General features: G+C 46.0%; 2 protein-coding genes across 2 annotated transcripts; one reads left to right on the top strand and one right to left on the bottom strand.

Annotated features, from left to right (window-relative positions):
* The first annotated feature begins 2,305 nt into the window (after positions 1-2,305).
* On the top strand, positions 2,306-5,926 carry LOC134810972 (uncharacterized). Its single transcript, XM_063817668.1, has 5 exons — positions 2,306-2,440; positions 3,123-3,210; positions 3,525-4,050; positions 4,189-4,270; positions 5,403-5,926. The coding sequence occupies exons 1-5, from the start codon at positions 2,306-2,308 to the stop codon at positions 5,649-5,651; spliced, it is 1,080 nt and encodes a 359-aa protein (XP_063673738.1). The 3' UTR covers positions 5,652-5,926.
* A 2,778-nt stretch (positions 5,927-8,704) lies between these two features.
* Positions 8,705-14,697, bottom strand: LOC134811496 (ceramide-1-phosphate transfer protein-like). The gene is made up of 5 exons (XM_063818341.1): positions 14,559-14,697; positions 14,199-14,357; positions 12,118-12,301; positions 9,578-9,656; positions 8,705-9,434 (listed from the first exon to the last, which is right to left on the bottom strand). Exons 1-5 carry the CDS (start codon positions 14,574-14,576, stop codon positions 9,227-9,229), a joined length of 648 nt encoding a protein of 215 aa, XP_063674411.1. The 5' UTR covers positions 14,577-14,697; the 3' UTR covers positions 8,705-9,226.
* Between the last annotated feature and the right edge of the window lie 5,398 nt (positions 14,698-20,095).

The raw sequence follows: 20,095 nt of genomic DNA, 5'->3' as shown, positions 1-20,095 counted from the left end.
TTATAACAAGAATTGCGCCTGTTAGTCCATGCCCATAGGCGGACGCTATACTAAATTTCCATCCTTTAATTTTATAACAATTCACAGCTCATTCCGAGTCTTACTCGATCTTGGCAAAATTCGTTCGAATATAATACATGCATCGCGATTAATTTACAGTAGTCACGTCCACTGATTAGCTGCGTTATTTTCAACAGCTGACACAAAGAGGTAGGTAGCTGACTTGATACGTCTCAATAAATTTACTAATCTAGCTGACTCGTTACAAATCGTGAGTTGACAAGGCCATTTGACTTAACGTCACGTTATGCGAGTAGACCCGACCAGAAGACACTGTAACTTTATTACCTGGGGACCTCAGGCTATTATGTTCATAAACATAAACCGAATAGAGATTAGGCGGAATGACAGGCTGAGCGCGGCCCAGTAATAACTTTAACTTGCAGTTTGATCGAATTGCTCTTTTTAACATTTAAAATATTACTTTATCGGACCTTATTTGGACGGACATTAATTGAACGCTGGAGGCCCTAGCGTTCATTTCCGTCCAAGTTTAAGTCCGTTGAATTTTTTCAAAAATTTTTCCATTTCGAACTTTTTGTCCAGAATATGACAACTATGTGAACTTTACTGTGCCGTAAGTTAACGACGGAAAGGTTCTCCTTGGTCTGCCGAGGGCACAGAAAACTCTACTAGTATATGATGATTTCAAGGGTCACTTGGCGGAAAAAGTCAACGAAATTATGGCACTCAACAACATAGTTCATGAGCTAGTCCCCGCCAACATTACAAACTTGTTCTAGCCTCTAGATATTACGGTAAATCGTGTTGTCAAGGACATTGTCCGACTTTGTTATAGTTCATATTACTCAGGGGAGGTAATGAAACAGTGCTAGGAAAGCTCCACGTGATGTTAACGTTAACCTAAAGTTGTCTAAGATAAAACCACTTCACGCCCACTGGCTTGTAAAAACTAAAAGTTAACAATGAAATGCAGGACCGGGGTAGTTTGATATTGATAAAAAAGGTTTCCATAAAGATAGAAACCACTGATGCTTTAAGCATGGACTATTTCATGCACGAAAACCCATTTGATGAAGATGATATGTGATATTAGACACTGATCATGTACACATATTTTAACATTTTTACTGCTTAACGACTGCTTTTCTTACTTACTGTATAAAAAATGGATTTAAAAATCATTTGCTGAAATAAAAAAAGGTAAAAAAAGAAAGAAAACAATTCGGATTTTTGATGGTTCTGAATGCCTTCTAGCGTTCATATTAATGTCCGTTCATAATTATGTCCGTTCATTTAATGTCCGTTCATTTAATGTCCGTTCATTTAATGTCCGTTCATTTAATGTCCGTCCAAATAAGGTCCGATAAGGTACTTGAGTACTTGACGACAATCTGTTGTAAAACAGGGGTTCCAGAAAACCCACTTCCCGATACTCCTGAAAATTTAAAATCTTTTTGCAGTCGATTTGGACACCCTGCAAAGTTTCAGATCTCTAACTCAATTTTAACATGGTTTTTAAGGCACCTGAATATGGCGATTTTGGGTTTTTACCGAATTTCGTATAACAGTGCTGGCGCAAATTTCTTTTAAAATCTCCACATAACTATTTCTTATTCCTGTCGTCTTTGACATCGAATTAGAATGTTTTGAACTAAAAATAAACCTGCTGAACGACTTCCAATGAGCCTTAATGCCTGAAAAAAACAGTAAAGGGGTATAATAGTATAAAATGTATAAGAGGCACGGTCATGCTTGCCAGCACTGTGATATACATATATCACGTGATCAGTTTTCAAGATAATGGTCATTGTTAGGTGTTCTGACTCTAAACAGCTGCCACCACTTCAGACTGGCAGTGTGCCAACTTAGTCCTTACAACCTCATATCCGGATAGATAAAGATATCCGGTTAATATGGAATCTGCGATTGTGATGATACAAACAATCAGTACAAAATATGAAGAATATAAAAGCTGTTCACTTGTCTCTCTGTTCACGTATCCACTATTCAGCTAGATCGTATGCAGCTCAAGAGGCATGCTTCAGTGTGTGAGTTGGTTTTAGTGGACAAAAAGTGTATCAAAATAAAAAACAATTTGTCGTCAGAGATCGAGCATATTCTTGTATTTCGAATTGAAGTAGCAAATTTGTTATTATTATATTGCTGGTTGCTTTAGATTTGTTGATAACTTAATGCTGAATATCTTGAAGTAGCACATTTGTTATTATTATATTGCTGGTTGCTTTGTTGATAACTTAATGCTGGATATGTTGAAGTGAGAATGTCTAACTCCTACAAGCAGTGTTATCGGAGGAACGCAGTATTGAAACACGCCCACGCCAGACAGTCCTCCAGTCTGGACTCCCGAAGATCGTCCGCCTCTCGTTCAATTGACTGTGATCTCAACAAACTACAGGTACGTAGAGTAGAGTTGAGTAGAGTTGAGTAGAGTTGAGTAGAGTTGAGTAGAGTTGAGTAGAGTTGAGTAGAGTTGAGTAGAGTTGAGTAGAGTTGAGTAGAGTTGAGTAGAGTTGAGTAGAGTTGAGTAGAGTTGAGTAGAGTTGAGTAGAGTTGAGTAGAGTTGAGTAGAGTTGAGTAGAGTTGAGTAGAGTTGAGTAGAGTTGAGTAGAGTTGAGTAGAGTTGAGTAGAGTTGAGTAGAGTTGAGTAGAGTTGAGTAGAGTTGAGTAGAGTTGAGTAGAGTTGAGTAGAGTTGAGTAGAGTTGAGTAGAGTTGAGTAGAGTTGAGTAGAGTTGAGTAGAGTTGAGTAGAGTTGAGTAGAGTTGAGTAGAGTTGAGTAGAGTTGAGTAGAGTTGAGTAGAGTTGAGTAGAGTTGAGTAGAGTTGAGTAGAGTTGAGTAGAGTTGAGTAGAGTTGAGTAGAGTTGAGTAGAGTTGAGTAGAGTTGAGTAGAGTTGAGTAGAGTTGAGTAGAGTTGAGTAGAGTTGAGTAGAGTTGAGTAGAGTTGAGTAGAGTTGAGTAGAGTTGAGTAGAGTTGAGTAGAGTTGAGTGACTGATATCACGTCACATATTTTTGACCTCGTTTTATAATTAATGAAAGTGCATGAATTTTGTCATCGAGTATCGACATTACTTTCTCAGAGCAAGCTGAATGATTACAAGAAGCGGCAGTGTTCTAGCACTCTATCAGTGTACAGCAGCAATGGTTCCCTGGCTACATCTGCTCACAGTCAGTTCTCACTGATTCCTAGGGCCGTAATTCTTACTGATTCAGGGCCATAATTCCCAGGGGGGGGTCGATCCCCCAAGATTTTTGGCCTACGATTTCAATTTTTGTAGTTTACTACAAATAATAAATCATGATTAATATCATCCAGAAAAAAACTGCTCAGTGCTTATGTGATACACTACTTAACAGTGGTACTAGTAGTCAGGGTTGTAGGAAGCGGGGGGGGGGGGGGGGGCTACTATTTAAGTTAAGTTTTTCTAAATTTTCCCACATTCAAAAGATGATTTCATGATTGTAACCAAATTTCTCACCAGGAAGATCACTGCCAGGTAGTGAAGAGGGCGATATGGTCCACTCAGCTCCAGACATAAGACTCCTCTTCACCCCGGATCAGGACCCCACTATCAAGGCAGCCTACCCTAAACGAGAACACACGGATCAGGACCCCACTATCAAGGCAGCCTACCCTAGACGAGAACACAGTCCCCGACTACGTACCTACTCTGCCAGCGGGGACGACAAGGTATTTAAAGACTTACGGTTGAGACAGCTCGCTGGTCGCTTCAGTCCCATCCCTCCAGTGGAGAGGAGAAGGAACTCCTCCTCCCCCACAGAAGACAAGAGACGAGCTTTGATAACGGGGGTGGACGACAGGAGACACTCTACTACTCCTGATTACAGGAGACTGATGCAGACATCAAACCTCCTGAGACGCCGCTCTGCTTCTCCTGACAGACTCGACAACTGGTGCCCGGACAGTGGGATCAACTGTAGACTCAGCAACTCCACCATTTCCCTGCAATCAGCCTCGCCTACCGACATCCCTGTTGGAAAAATATCGTTAGTATAATGTTAGACAATAAGAATCAAGTTCCTGGTAGTAGTTCAGCAGTCTTGTGTTACTGTTAGAGCACTGATAATTTCTATAGGTTTTACTGTAGTATAATAATTAATAATTAATGCTAAAATTCATTCCAGAAGGCAGAGCAGCACAGAAGAGGAAAATAAACAGCGGAGTCCATTACGGGCCACCACACCCAGCATTAATAGGAAGGAACAGGTAAACCCCTTAACAGAGGTTGTCATGGTAACAGGTAAACCCCCTTAACAGAGGTTGTCATGGTAACAGGTAACCCCCTTAACAGAGGTTGTCATGGTAACAGGTAACCCCCTTAAAAGAGGTTGTCATGGTAACAGGTAAACCCCCTTAACAGAGGTTGTCATGGTAACAGGTAAACCCCCTTAACAGAGATTGTCATGGTAACAGGTAAACCCCCTTAACAGAGGTTGTCATGGTAACAGGTAAACCCCCTTAACAGAGGTTGTCATGGTAACAGGTAAACCCCCTTAACAGAGGTTGTCATGGTAACAGGTAAACCCCCTTAACAGAGGTTGTCATGGTAACAGGTAAACCCCCTTAACAGAGATTGTCATGGTAACAGGTAAACCCCCTTAACAGAGGTTGTCATGGTAACAGGTAAACCCCCTTAACAGAGGTTGTCATGGTAACAGGTAAACCCCCTTAACAGAGATTGTCATGGTAACAGGTAAACCCCCTTAACAGAGGTTGTCATGGTAACAGGTAAACCCCATTAACAGAGGTTGTCATGGTAACAGGTAAACCCCTTTAACAGAGGTTGTCATGGTAACAGGTAAACAGGTAAACCCCCTTAACAGAGGTTGTCATGGTAACAGGTAAACCCCCTTAACAGAGGTTGTCATGGTATCAGGTAAACCCCCTTAACAGAGGTTGTCATGGTAACAGGTAAACAGGTAAACCCCCTTAACAGAGGTTGTCATGGTAACAGGTAAACCCCCTTAACAGAGGTTGTCATGGTAACAGGTAAACCCCCTTAACAGAGGTTGTCATGGTAACAGGTAAACCCCCTTAACAGAGGTTGTCATGGTAACAGGTAAACCCCCTTAACAGAGGTTGTCATGGTAACAGGTAAACCCCCTTAACAGAGGTTGTCATGGTAACAGGTAAACCCCCTTAACAGAGGTTGTCATGGTAACAGGTAAACCCCCTTAACAGAGGTTGTCATGGTAACAGGTAAACCCCCTTAACAGAGGTTGTCATGGTAACAGGTATGAGTTTATCACCACCATCAGATTGTTCTTAGCATAGAAAATTCAAACATTTGTTGCATTCAACATTGAAATTTGAAACTTGACAAAAATTTGTCGATCAGGTATCCCAAAGAGCACTACGACCCATAAAGTCAGCCAACCTCTCTCGACAAAGGAGCAAATCCCTTGAATTAGGTATCAACACTATCGAAGACATTACCAACTTCTTCGACAATCTTAAAGTAGTCAGAAGAGGGTCGAAAGCAACTAAGCTGCAGGATACTAAGCTGCAGGATAAAAAACGACTCAGTCTGCCAGAGAGAAATCAGAATCTGCTACCGGAACTAGTGGTCACCTGCCCTCAAGAGTGAGGTGTCATGGTAACCATTGTAGTTCCACACTGCTGGCTCTCAGAGATATACGACAACGGAACACATATGTGTCTTCATCAGTCGATTTAACGGTTCATTGAAAAGTTGACGAGACGAGGCCAATAGAAAGTAGTTAGTAGTAGTATAGGGAGTATAGGGGGAACTTGAATAAGTAGTATGTACACTAAAATTAGGAGAACTTGTGCGTGACAGACCCACAACGTGGGGCAATTGAAAAGTCGGAGATTTTGGGATTTAGAAAATAATTTATAACATTACATTTACATGATGTCATTCAAATTTCACACTCAATAAAGTTCACACAAAACAAATTTCCGTTATAAATTTGTTTATTTGCCTGTTGATTGATGTGGAAGCCTTATCTGCAGCGTCGCAGGGAGCGGCTTATTCTCCTTCATAAGATTATCCATAACCATACCAGCAACGACATTAACAGTGGCGTAACGGTACTTAACGTGCAGTTTGTCTCCAGGCCACGTTTTGGAAACTTTTCAGTCATTCCATTTGCAGCTTAGCAAATTCGGTAATTCGGCAATTCGGTAATCTGCCGATGCACATCTGGGGCACACCTCGGGCACACCTCGGGCACAAACTCGGGCACACCTGGGGCACATCTCGGGCACATCTCGGGCAGAAAGCACACCTCGGGCAAACCTCGGGCAGAACCACCTGGGGCACACCTGAGGCACACCTCGGGCACATCTCGGGCAAAATTCGGGCATGGTAATTGGGAAACCTTGGGAAAAGAACCTGGGCACACCTGTGGCACACCTGGGGCATATCTCGGGCACATCTCGGGCATTCACAGCCCCTCTCACGTGACACTATGGCAAGTCTCGGTATAATAATTCATTTGCAGTCATATGCCCAAAATTGTGGGATGTAATCAGTAACGTTGCCTGTTGGCGCCCCTCTGAATTTGCACATTGTCTACCTCTACCTCAAAGTCTCTATTGCTCTTTTACTTTCGAAGTTAAGCCCCAGCCAATACTAATAGTAAGGTTTTATGGAATTACTATTTCTTATTGCTGTCGTCTTTGACATTCGCATTAAATTAAAATGTTTTAACTTAAAATAATTATAAACCTGCTGAACGACTTCCGATCATGAGACTTAATGGAAAAACATTTTCATACGTTGTATGACCCGCCGCGCACGAGTGCGCGGCTCCCCCTATATCGTAAGAACGGCCTAATGAAACGACCGTGGGTGTCACAACGTGATACAAAAAAAACAGTATAGGGGGTAAAATGGCTTTTAGTTTTATTAATTCGCTCGCCCAAAAATTTCACGTGATTTTGGTTTTTATGGTTTTGCAGCCGTACAAAACGGTTTTACAAAACCCAAATCCCAACCCTAACAGTAACCTAACCCCGAAGCTATACATAACCCTTACCACAACCCTAACCCTAACCCTAAACAATCAAATTTATGTTTGACTAGCCTGTCACGTGACCAAAACGGTTTTTGCCCATAACTCTCCAGGGAAGCATTTTTACCCTACATCATGGGGGTTGATTCGGAATCAGCGTAAAAAATACACCGATTTAATTCAATTTCACAACTTGACCATTGTTAATGGTCTGGCCCGGCGCGCGCTACTTCGTAGCACTTGCCATCGAAAAGAAAGCGGCGCGCGCTACTTCGAAGAAATTTAGACGAGTAACATCCGTCAATTTCACAACCAAAGGGCCTTTTTGCAAAAATTAGGGGGTGCACGATAAAAATAAACTTGCTCGGATTTTAAAATTTTTTGTACCATTGTTTTCTAAAGATTGTGAGAATTTTCACAGTACCAAATTTGTTATACTTTTTTAAAATGATCAGTGAGCTTCGCCTAGGTGCCATATTTGATGGTGCACGGCTTTTGGAGCAAAATTAGGTGTAAAAGTCGCGTAATTTGACGAAATTCGTTGCTTTTTGTCATATTATTCTGTCATATCTTCGGTTCCTGAACATGAATCATGCTGAAAATTTGTCAGAACCTTCCAATCATACTCAACTACCGAACCTAATTTAGTTGGGAGAGATTGGCCTTCATTAAGAGGTCTAAAAATGACAAAACAGGTATAAATTCGTTGATAACTCAAATTCTGTCCATCGAAATTGCTCTTGATCTTAATTGACGATGTCAATTCATGGCAGCTCGGCGCGGCACAGTAGCGCATTTCGCCGATGTCGCTGTGAGAAGCCTTATTGAGTGCGCGGCGCGGCACAGTAACGCATCGCGCTACAAAATTGCTCAAACTAAATTAGGTTCAGTAGAACATAAGTGTTAACGTAAGCTGACCAAATTTCAACGAAATTGTTATATGGGAAGTATTATAACTTTTCGATTGTTTCCAAAATAATGTGCTGGCCGAAATAAGAGCTAAAAACCATTCAATGGTCAGCGCGCGCGTCTTACTGTCGATGGCGCACTTGTAGCGCGATGCGTTACTGTGCCGCGCCGCGCACTCAATGAGGCTTCTCACAGCGACAGATCGGCGAGATGCGCTACTGTGCCGCGCCGAGCTGCTATGAATTGACATCGTCAATTAATGACATCGTCAATTAAATGGCGCACCGCCTACAAGAATTTTCTTAAAATTTGGGCGAAATATTTGTTCCGTCGACGATCGAGTCCAACTCGCGGCGCGCGTCTACGTAGGTTATAAACCTACAAGAGCTATAACATATAAGTATAATAAAATTAAAGGCGATGGTTGTGCAGTAGCCTGTTGGCACCCCTCCCCTAAAATTGAACAAATTAGGCTATTTTAGAATTAGGGGATACGCCGGTAAAATCTCTCAAAAAGTGTGTTTCTAGAGCAAAACGCGCAGTTAAGTTTTCCAAAATTGTCTCACGTTCAAACGACGATTGCCCCCCCCCCCCCCCCCCATTTACGTCTCTAAAATGCATGGTAGGATTGGCAGTTTATAATTATATACCTCATTGTGTATCTAGGTAAGTAGATAACTTTTAACGAGCAAATTATAAGCAAATTTTAATTGCAAAACCTAATTAAGACACAAGATAAGGACATCTGTTTGTGCTTGAAAAACAATTATTGTAGCTAAATACTAATAGCTTGACCTTGTTAAACATAACAATTATTGTAGCTGAATACTAATAGCTACACCTTGTTAAACAATTATTGTAGCTGAATACTAATAGCTACACCTTGTTAAACAATTATTGTAGCTGTGAGCTGAATACTAATAGCTTGACCTTGTTAAACAATTATTGTAGCTAAATACTAATAGCTTGACCTTGTTAAACAATTATTGTAGCTAAATACTAATAGCTTGACCTTGTTAAACATTTCCTAATGAAGTCTAATGAAAATATTTTGAAAATAATTAGAGAAAATCATATGTTTTGGGCGAATTACACCTAAAAATGACCAGAAAACGAAGGAAAACTACTAATTTTTACGTAAGTACTTTATCTCGATATCAACTTGAAATTATCTAGATAAGCAATATTAAGAAATTATGGGTTTTAAAGGGGCGTGACCCTAAAGTTTGTTTCTATTTACAGGCGGCACAACAAAATCTATTAAGCTCCTGAATTATTTGAGGTCTAAGAGTGCAGATTGTGTGTAAGCACTTTGCACGATCTCATAGACCTCTCTCATGGTTTTAACGAGTGGGGTCAAAGATTCCGGGTCCTCCTCTCTCCCAACTTGAAGTAAAATATTCTGTCGCGTAGGTAACGTGTACATTGCCATGGATACTGTGTTTCGGATAATCCATGTGTGGTGCTTTGCCAAGGTTTCACTGAAATTGAGGTTTTCATTAGAACTTTACAGTTAAATCAGTCATCTTGTTTTAACATTGTCATTAAACAAATTTTATGGATTCAACCTTTGGTTCAATTTTTTGAACCGTCAGTCACCATGGTAGCATGTTAAAAAGAGTACCTGTACGCATTCCACACAGGACCAGATACGCTACTGTCCTTCTTTTCTATCAGAGCGTTAATGAACTCCGCCACGAACTCTGAAACGAACAGTGAGCAAGCTTATTGTAATGCTATTCTTTTCGGCATTATCTCTGTTTTAAAGTTGGAATTTCATCCCCTCCCCAATCTCAGCAATCATCCTCTCCTCCTCTCCTCCTCTCCTCCTCTCCTCCTCTCCTCCTCTCCTCCTCTCCTCCTCTCCTCCTCTCCTCCTCCCCTCCTCCCCTCCTCCCCTCCTCTCCTCCTCTCCTCCTCTCCTCCTCTCCTCCTCTCCTCCTCTCCTCCTCTCCTCCTCTCCTCCTCTCCTCCTCTCCTCCTCTCCTCCTCTCCTCCTCTCCTCCTCTCCTCCTCTCCTCCTCTCCTCCTCTCCTCCTCTCCTCCTCTCCTCCTCTCCTCCTCTCCTCCTCTCCTCCTCTTCTCCTCCCTCTACCTCTCAGCTCTGCCCCTCAACTCTCCCCTCCTACTCTCCTCCTCTCCTCCTCTCCTCCTCTTCTCCTCTCCTCCTCTCCTCCTCTCCTCCTCTCCTCCTCTCCTCCTCTCCTCCTCTCCTCCTCTCCTCCTCTTCTCCTCCCTCTACCTCTCAGCTCTGCCCCTCAACTCTCCTCCTCTCCTCCCCTCCTCTCCTCCTCTCCTCCTCTCCTCCTCTCCTCCTCTCCTCCTCCCCTCCTCTCCTCCTCTCCTCCTCTCCTCCTCTCCTCCTCTCCTCCTCCCCTCAACTCCTCCTCTCCTCCTCTCCTCCTCTCCTCCTCCCCTCCTCTCCTCCTCCCCTCCTCTCCTCCTCTCCTCCTCTCCTCCTCTCCTCCTCTCCTCCTCTCCTCCTCCCCTCCTCCCCTCCTCTCCTCCTCTCCTCCTCTCCTCCTCTCCTCCTCTCCTCCTCTCCTCCTCCCCTCCTCTCCTCCTCCCCTCCTCCCCTCCTCTCCTCCTCTCCTCCTCTCCTCCTCTCCTCCTCTCCTCCTCCCCTCCTCCCTCCTCTCCTCCTCTCCTCCTCTCCTCCTCTCCTCCTCTCCTCCTCTCCTCCTCTCCTCCTCTCCTCCTCTCCTCCTCTCCTCCTCTCCTCCTACCCTCCTCCCCTCCTCTCCTCCTCCCCTCCTCTCCTCCTCTCCTCCTCTCCTCCTCTCCTCCTCTCCTCCTCTCCTCCTCTCCTCCTCTCCTCCTCTCCTCCTCTCCTCCTCTCCTCCTCTCCTCCTCTCCTCCTCTCCTCCTCTCCTCCTCTCCTCCTCTCCTCCTCTCCTCCTCTCCTCCTCTCCTCCTCTCCTCCTCTCCTCCTCTCCTCCTCTCCTCCTCTCCTCCTCTCCTCCTCTCCTCCTCTCCTCCTCTCCTCCTCTTCTCCTCCCTCTACCTCTCAGCTCTGCCCCTCAACTCTCCCCTCCTACTCTCCTCCTCTCCTCCTCTCCTCCTCTTCTCCTCTCCTCCTCTCCTCCTCTCCTCCTCTCCTCCTCTCCTCCTCTCCTCCTCTCCTCCTCTCCTCCTCTTCTCCTCCCTCTACCTCTCAGCTCTGCCCCTCAACTCTCCTCTCCTCCTCTCCTCCTCTCCTCCCCTCCTCTCCTCCTCTCCTCCTCTCCTCTCTCCTCCTCTCCTCCTCCCCCTCCTCTCCTCCTCTCCTCCTCTCCTCCTCTCCTCCTCTCCTCCTCCCCTCCTCCCTCCTCTCCTCCTCTCCTCCTCTCCTCCTCTCCTCCTCCCCTCCTCTCCTCCTCTCCTCCTCTCCTCCTCTCCTCCTCTCCTCCTCCCCTCCTCTCCTCCTCTCCTCCTCTCCTCCTCTCCTCCTCCGCCTCCCCTCCTCTCCTCCTCCCTCCTCCCCTCCTCTCCTCCTCTCCTCCTCTCCTCCTCCCCTCCTCCCCTCCTCCCTCCTCTCCTCCTCTCCTCCTCTCCTCTCTCCTCCTCTCCTCCTCTCCTCCTCTCCTCCTCTCCTCCTCTCCTCCTCTCCTCCTCTCCTCCTACCCTCCTCCCTCCTCTCCTCCTCCCCTCCTCTCCTCCTCTCCTTCCTCTCCTCCTCTCCTCCTCTCCTCCTCTCCTCCTCTCCTCCTCTCCTCCTCTCCTCCTCTCCTCCTCTCCTCCTCTCCTCCTCTCCTCCTACCCTCCTCCCTCCTCTCCTCCTCCCTCCTCTCCTCCTCTCCTCCTCTCCTCCTCTCCTCCTCTCCTCCTCTCCTCCTCTCCTCCTCTCCTCCTCTCCTCCTCTCCTCCTCTCCTCCTCTCCTCCTCCTCCTCTCCTCCTCTCCTCCTCTCCTCCTACCCTCCTCCCTCCTCTCCTCCTCCCCTCCTCTCCTCCTCTCCTCCTCTCCTCCTCTCCTCCTCTCCTCCTCTCCTCCTCTCCTCCTCTCCTCCTCTCCTCCTCTCCTCCTCTCCTCCTCTCCTCCTCTCCTCCTACCCTCCTCCCCTCCTCTCCTCCTCCCCTCCTCTCCTCCTCTCCTCCTCTCCTCCTCTCCTCCTCTCCTCCTCTCCTCCTCTCCTCCTCTCCTCCTCTCATCCCCCTCTCCCCCTCATGTCTCCTACTGTACACACCGAGGGCTCTGTGCAGTCTGAGAAGCGTCCTACACCCGTTATTATTATCACTCGCAGTTAAATTAGTCTCAGTTTCGTATCTGATCATAGAGCTAAGAGTGCTGTAGTGTTGAGGTTGCTGTTGCTGCTTAGAACGGAGTATTGATAGCTTCCTCTCCACATCTGTTGAAACGAACTTAAACACCTGGTGTGAGATTAGGATCATATCATGTACATGTCGGGGTGGCAGATAGATATTACATAATACCTCATAATATTAAAACATTGCATTTTTAAAATATAAAACCTGCCAAAACCCCAAAACCAGCATTTGAGCACACCAAGCTCTAACATCACTATGCACACATTTTCAAAAACTTGGTGATGAATATGAACTCCATAAACCTTATTGGACGTCATTTGACTGGACATTGCGTCAACGGACATAATTTCGAACGGACATTAAAATGAACTCTCGAAGGCATTCATGATCAGTATTTAACTTTAAGTTAACTTCCTTATCGCATATTACAGGGTGGGCCAAAAGTCAGTGTGCAAACGTTGGCCTTAATAGCTCAGTCACTGAGTGCCCAATTGAAATACTTCCTTCTGGTATGACTTAGTACCACCACTGGTTCGAGGAATTTGTCAACTCGAAAAATATTCGCGTTCATTTTTTTCAAATGGAGGTTCATTTTCACATTTTTTTGATAGTTTGGATAATCGGATCAAGCTAAATGTTATTGAATTGTGTTTGGCCATTCGAATTACGTTTGCCCTGAAAGAATGAGAGTTCTAGCTTCTCAGATGACCGAGATATGAAGCATAACAAGCTTGTTCATTACGTGTGATCAGGTGATTGGTTTACCTAATCACGTGATAAGGTGACCCCGTTAACTACCCCGTTAAACATTATGGGAATTGTTAAGGGTGCCCAATTAAGGTGTCGTGTCACGGTGTCACATAATCACCCAGTCAATTTGTTAACGAGATACACAAAATGCTTGTTAACTTCGTCATTTCTAATCCGTTTTGCCTCATTTTTTCAGATCATATGCAACATTTGATAATCTACCGTCTCTAAAAAAATTAGGCGTTCAGGATTTTCAGAGAAAACAATATAGGTGTTTTAATATTGAATGGGCGTGGTCTAAAATATTCGAATTTTCAAATTTTGACGACGGAATCCTCGAACCAGTAAGTACAGTATGCCATCTGCAAAGCAACAGCTCTCAAAATAAAACTCAGCGGAGGTATAAGACCCAACGTTTGCACACTGACTTTTGGCCCACCCTGTATTTGAACGGATATCAAAATGAACGCGAGGGCCTCCAGCGTCCAATTAATGTCCGTTCAAATAAAGTCCGACACTTACAGAGCCTAAGTAAAGTCCGATACTTACAGACCCCCCTACTTACAGAGGGGACCCCCCTACTTACAGAGGGGACCCCCTACTTACAGAAGGGACCCCCTACTTACAGAAGGGACCCCCCTACTTACAGAGGGGACCCCCTACTTACAGAGCCCCCCCTACTTACAGAGGGGACCCCCTACTTACAGACGGGACCCCCCTACTTACAGAAGGCACCCCCCTACTTACAGAAGGGACCCCCCTACTTACAGAGGGGACCCCCCTACTTACAGAGGGGACCCCCCTACTTACAGAGGGAACCCCCCTACTTACAGAGGGGACCCCCCTACTTACAGAGGGGACCCCCTACTTACAGAGGGGACCCCCTACTTACAGACGGGACCCCCCTACTTACAGAGGGGACCCCCCCCTACTTACAGACGGGACCCCCCTACTTACAGAGGGGACCCCCCTACTTACAGAGGGGACCCCCCTACTTACAGAGGGGACCCCCCTACTTACAGAGGGGACCCCCCTACTTACAGAAGGGACCCCCCTACTTACAGAGGGGACCCCCCTACTTACAGAAGGGACCCCCCTACTTACAGAGGGGACCCCCCTACTTACAGACGGGACCCCCCTACTTACAGAGGGGACCCCCCTACTTACAGAGGGGACCCCCTACTTACAGACGGGACCCCCTACTTACAGAGGGGACCCCCCTACTTACAGAGGGGACCCCCCTACTTACAGAGCCTAAGACGGCGAATATCTTGCTGATCTCCTCATAGGCGAGAATATACGTCTGAAGGTCAACATGACTCTTGCCCACTGCAGTAGTACCCGCTGTTACAGTGGCTACGTGATCTGAAGTACCCACTGTAATACTTTCTATAAACTTAACTCGAACCTGAGGTGGGAGATTAGAGCTGGAGTGTAGTGTATCCCCCCCTCCCTAGTGATTGTGATGTCGTAGTAAGTAATAGAAACACAATTCGCTTTGCTTGAGTCCATTATCTTACGTAAGCTGAGTGGTAAGAGCGAACTATAAATTTTAAGGAAGAGGGTGACTTGAACAATTACATTACAATTAAAATGGAAACTATCTTACCAGATCTAGGTCTACCATCTGGGAAGCTGAACAGGGGAAACACAGAGGAAATACACCAGATACAAGGTCAGCAAATCAGTACAGGCATTATTCTTGTACTAATCGCCTGGTAACCATGGTAACATGACTTGCCTACACTAAGTTGTATGGTGGTCAGTATATTAATACTACTAATATGCAGTGGCGTAACGTTGCCTATTGGCGCCCCTCCCTAAAGTTGGACAAATTAGATGATTTTAGAGGATACGCCGGTAAAATCTCTAAAAAAGTGTGTTTTTAGTATAGAGCAAAACGCGCAGTTAAGTTTTTCAAAATTGTCTCACATTCAAACGAAGATTTGGCGCCCCCTAAGATGGCGCACCCCCCCCCCCCCCCAGCGGGGCCCTTGATCGTTACGCCACTGCTAATATGCCTGTAATGTTAGTAATAGTATGACTATGCAGTATGTACCCTCCCCTCCTGTACTACTTTACTCTGCACATGGTCGCTAAATAGTTCCTAATTACTCTCGCAGAAACACACAGAAACATGCATTAGGGCTCCAAAATTTATAAAAGCGCCATTTCAATAGCATTTGATAACGAGCTGGTGGTTCTCGTACTCAGTTCCACTCAGACCGGTCTTTCAAATTTGTGTGGCTGATGACGAGTGTGGCTGATGACGAGTGTGGCTGATGACGAGTGTGGCTGTGACCAGGGTGCCGATGTGTTCTATTGTAATGATGGTCTGGGTTGTGTGGACCAGGTCTGTGATGGACAGCCAGACTGTCTAGATCAGAGTGTGTTTGTGAGAATTACCTGAACTGTCAGTGGGACAGAGCGTGCGGACAAGTGTGGGCGGGCAGGAAGTCAGCTCATCTCCAGTTCCACCTCAGATCAGGCTGGTCTGGGACTGTTAAAGTGTTTGAATACTTTCACAGATACAAGTTGGGCCTGGAAGAAATCTGTTCTGAAACAGTTTTCTAAGAGTAGGAAGCAGGCGTATAAGTCTGCTTGTAAAACACAATGCCAACCTAATGAGAATCACTGCGAGTTCATCGACTGGAGCAACATAGAGATGAACCCAGCGACCAAGACACTGTCTGCGAACTACTCCTGTGGCGATGGCAGCAGCATCCCTCTCTCAGATGATATGGACGTGTGTGACGGCTACAACGATGATTCGATGAAACCTTCTGCGCCTCCAGATTCTACTGTTCGGATGGAAACAAGAGTTTGGCGCCCTCAAAGGTGTGTGACCACACACCTGACACTCTCCCACAAGAAGATCCCCCTGATTTCTATGAGATGACGGCAGGTGCCTAAGAAAACAAAGAGGGTAACCATGGGGACCATGAGATCTCAAAGTACAGCAGACAACAGAGCAGCCCCGCTGTTTCAACAGAGCTGGAGGACTGAGGTGAAAAGTGGAGAAGTTACCAACACTCTTGTCGGGATTGACTTAAAGTAGATGATAGATACTTTCTAGATGCATAATAAAGGTGACCATATGTCATCTACCTATGAGTATGAGTATGACCACCCCTTATAAGATCAATAACTGAGAACGTAACTTTTAATTGATTACAGCTGAGGGGGTGGGGTGGGGGCTGAGTACAGCTGAGGGGGTCGGGTGGGGCTGAGGGGGTGGGGTGGGGCTGAGTACAGCTGAGGGGGTGGGGTGGGGGCTGAGTACAGCTGAGGGGGTGGGGTGGGGCTGAGGGGGTGGGGTGGGGCTGAGTACAGCTGAGGGGGTGGGGTGGGGCTGAGGGGGTGGGGTGGGGCTGAGTACAGCTGAGGGGGTGGGGTGGGGGCTGAGTACAGCTGAGGGGGTGGGGTGGGGCTGAGTACAGCTGAGGGGGTGGGGGGGGGGCTGAGTACAGCTGAGGGGGTGGGGTGGGGCTGAGTACAGCTGAGGGGGTGGGGTGGGGCTGAGTATAGCTGAGGGGGTGGGGTGGGGGCTGAGTACAGCTGAGGGGGTGGGGTGGGGCTGAGGGGGTGGAGTGGGGCTGAGTACAGCTGAAGGGGTGGGGTGGGGCTGAGTACAGCTGAGGGGGTGGGGTGGGGGCTGAGTACAGCTGAGGGGGTGGGGTGGGGGCTGAGTACAACTGAGGGGGTGGGGTGGGGCTGAGTACAGCTGAGGGGGTGGGGTGGGGGCTGAGTACCGATCACATAATCAGTTAATAGGGATTAGTGATCCCACTAACTAGATCCTTCAGCTCACATGAACATCACGTAGCTCCTAGACACAGTGCATGGTGGACCACTGTGCTAGATGAGTTAAAACATTGAGATGAACTCATCAGCAGCTCCTTCAATGCCCATTCTGGCAGACAAATGAATGGGCCAAATAAAAAGGAAGGAGTTTCCTTCTGAAATTTTGAACGCAGATTCTGGACCATCATATAAGGGGCCATCTAGTTAGGACGTCCGCCAAAATGGTAGATTTTCAGACCCCCTCCCCCTGTCCGGGTGTGTCCGAATTTTCAAAACCACCCCCCCTTCCCCGGACGTCCGGATTTCCAGCTATTTTAAGCTATTTTTAAGAGTACAAATAAAACCAACTCAAATTCATTGTTAATTATAAAATGTGTAGTTACTTAAAATAGACAATAATACATTTAGTGTCTAGCACAGTTACATTTACTTTTAAGTACTTAAGTAGCCATCCAATCGAATAAGTTTTAAGGTAGTAGGAATATATAATATGCGAGGGAGACGGTGGTATTGAAAATTCGGACACACCCGGACAGGGGGAGGGTGGTCTGAAAATCTGCGATGTTGGCGGACGTTCTAAGTAAGAGTAAGTTGGCCCCATCACCCATGCGTAAGCCAAAAATTCACGCAAAATTGTCTACGCGCTAATAATTATGAGTATGACACCCTGCTGTAGGAGGAAGGGAGTTTGGAAAAGCTTTTTACACAATAGCTGCATGTTGAGTGGTTTACCAAGGAGGAGGCTGTAATAAGTGAACGATCCCTAAATTTCAGAAAATAATACTTGATTAATAATACAAGGAGATTGCTGAAGAATTGTTGATGTTATTTCAATGTATCCACAGCTACGAAAAAATTACGTATTCATTCATAGTTAATAAATTAAACTTTATGGACATACTGATAGAAACCGAACGAGTAAACGCGTAAGCACTAAGCATTTAGCACCATCTGGCCCGGATCACATGCGTTCACAACTCATGATGTATTGAATTTAGCAAAGACAGTTAATCGACAGTTAAGATTAGCAGTATATCCAATAGAAGCTGACAACATTGATCTCCATCCACCGCCAGTACTGGTTTCACTGCCAGAAGTTAATTTTTAGTGTCATCCGGTGCAAGACCAAGTCTCTCTCTCTCTCTTTCATCAATAGATCAAAGTGTCCTAAGTTTTGATAAATTTAGCTTTAGAAGGGTCGTTCTCGGCCTGTTCATCTGCATAGTACTCCCAGTCGTCCCACTCATAGTTTCCCCAATCGTGACCTAACATCTGGGGAGGAAAATTCGTGTTTCATAAATTAGATTTATCTCGAGGGATTATTTTACTTCGACCCACTATGTATTGAGATGATTATTTAATACTGATTTTTAAAAGTCACTAATTTGGACAAGTATTCACCTCTTCAGGAGTGTAAGTAGCCTTCATGAGAACATAGTAAGTAAATAGCATGCCAGTACTTTTGCAGAGTAAATTCCAGAACCGGGTTTGGAAATTGTCTGGAGGGAAGGAGTGCTGATCTCTCTCGTCATCTCTTTCCCTGTCATCAATTTCAAAACAATTTAAATATTGAATACAAATTGAACGATAATGCCCAGTTTACATAATATTTGTTGTAGGATTGTTAAGCCCCCTCTTTCCAGAAGTATTGTAGAGACCTCCCTCTTTCCAGTAGGATTGTTGAGACCCCCCCCCCCCCCCCCCCAGTTATCAATGTACCTGTGGTCGTGACACTTAATATTGCCCCCCCCCCCCCCCCAGTTATCAATGTACCTGTGGTCGTGACACTTAATATTGCCCCCCCCCCCCAGTTAGCAATGTACCTGTGTCTGTACACTTAATAGAGTCCCCCCCCCCCCCCAGTTATCAATGTACCTGTGGTCGTGACACTTATTGTGACTGCCCCCCCCCAGTTATCAATGTACCTGTGGTCGTGACACTTATATTGTCCCTCCCCCCCCCCCCCCCCCCCCCAGTTATCAATGTACCTGTGGTCGTGACACTTAATATTCCCCCCCCCCCCCCCAGTTATCAATGTACTGTGTCGTGACACTTAATATTGCCCCCCCCCCCCCCCAGTTATCAATGTACCTGTGGTCGTGACACTTAATATTGCCCCCCCCCCCCCCCAGTTATCAATGTACCTGTGGTCGTGACACTTAATATTGCCCCCCCCCCCCCCAGTTATCAATGTACCTGTGGTCGTGACACTTAATATTGCCCCCCCCCCCCAGTTATCAATGTACCTGTGGTCGTGACACTTAATAGTGCCCCCCCCCCCCCCCCCAGTTATCAATGTACCTGTGGTCGTGACACTTAATATTGCCCCCCCCCCCCCCCCAGTTATCAATGTACCTGTGGTCGTGACACTTAATATTGCCCCCCCCCCCCCCAGTTATCAATGTACCTGTGGTCGTGACACTTAATAGTGCCCCCCCCCCCCCCCAGTTATCAATGTACCTGTGGTCGTGACACTTAATAGTGCCCCCCCCCCCCCCAGTTATCAATGTACCTGTGGTCGTGACACTTAATATTGCCCCCCCCCCCCCCCCCCAGTTATCAATGTACCTGTGGTCGTGACACTTAATATTGCCCCCCCCCCCCCCCCCAGTTATCAATGTACCTGTGGTCGTGACACTTATATTGCCCCCCCCCCCCCCCCCAGTTATCAATGTACCTGTGGTCGTGACACTTAATATTGCCCCCCCCCCCCCCCCCCCCCCCCCCAGTTATCAATGTACCTGTGGTCGTGACACTTGATATTGCCGCAGGACATTACAGGACAGTATAATGGGTAGTTTCCTGGATTCTCCTGAAGAGAAGAGGGGTTATGCGGCCTTTTCGAAGTTATCTGGGCTCAAAAGGAGCTTGAGAATTAGTAACAATATAGTTTTTTATGGAAAATAACATCTCCCAAGCGAAGCCATTTCAGCTAAATCACAGTGCTGACGGTCATGCTTGCCAGCACTGTGATATAGAAAATTATTATAATTCGTAAGCTATGAATGAATGGGAAAAGCGAGCGACCGATTCCATTCTCGGTATCATTTTGCATTCAATTGCGGTCATTCAAATGAATATCGTTTCCTTTTGTTTGAGAGAGAGAGAGCGGTCCACTACCCGAATATAATAAACGAAGTGTTTATGAGCTGAGTTAAGATAACTCTTACCACTTAAGTAAAGTTCGCGTTGTTTCAGCAATCCTCGGCGCCAAGCTGAGTTTCTTAGCACAAAATTCAGAAACATCCTGAGGTGATGAGGATAATAGGAATTGTTAAGGATAGTGAATGTTAGCCATCGATATGAACTATAATTAATAAAGACACTGAGCGGATTAATCAT

The sequence above is a fragment of the Bolinopsis microptera genome, chromosome 2, assembly GCF_026151205.1.
Source record: "Bolinopsis microptera isolate Bmic1 chromosome 2, MBARI_Bmic_1.0, whole genome shotgun sequence".
Classification (NCBI taxonomy): Eukaryota; Metazoa; Ctenophora; class Tentaculata; order Lobata; family Bolinopsidae; genus Bolinopsis; species Bolinopsis microptera.
Note: the sequence above shows the minus strand (reverse complement) of the source record. Positions and strands in the feature narration are given on the sequence as shown.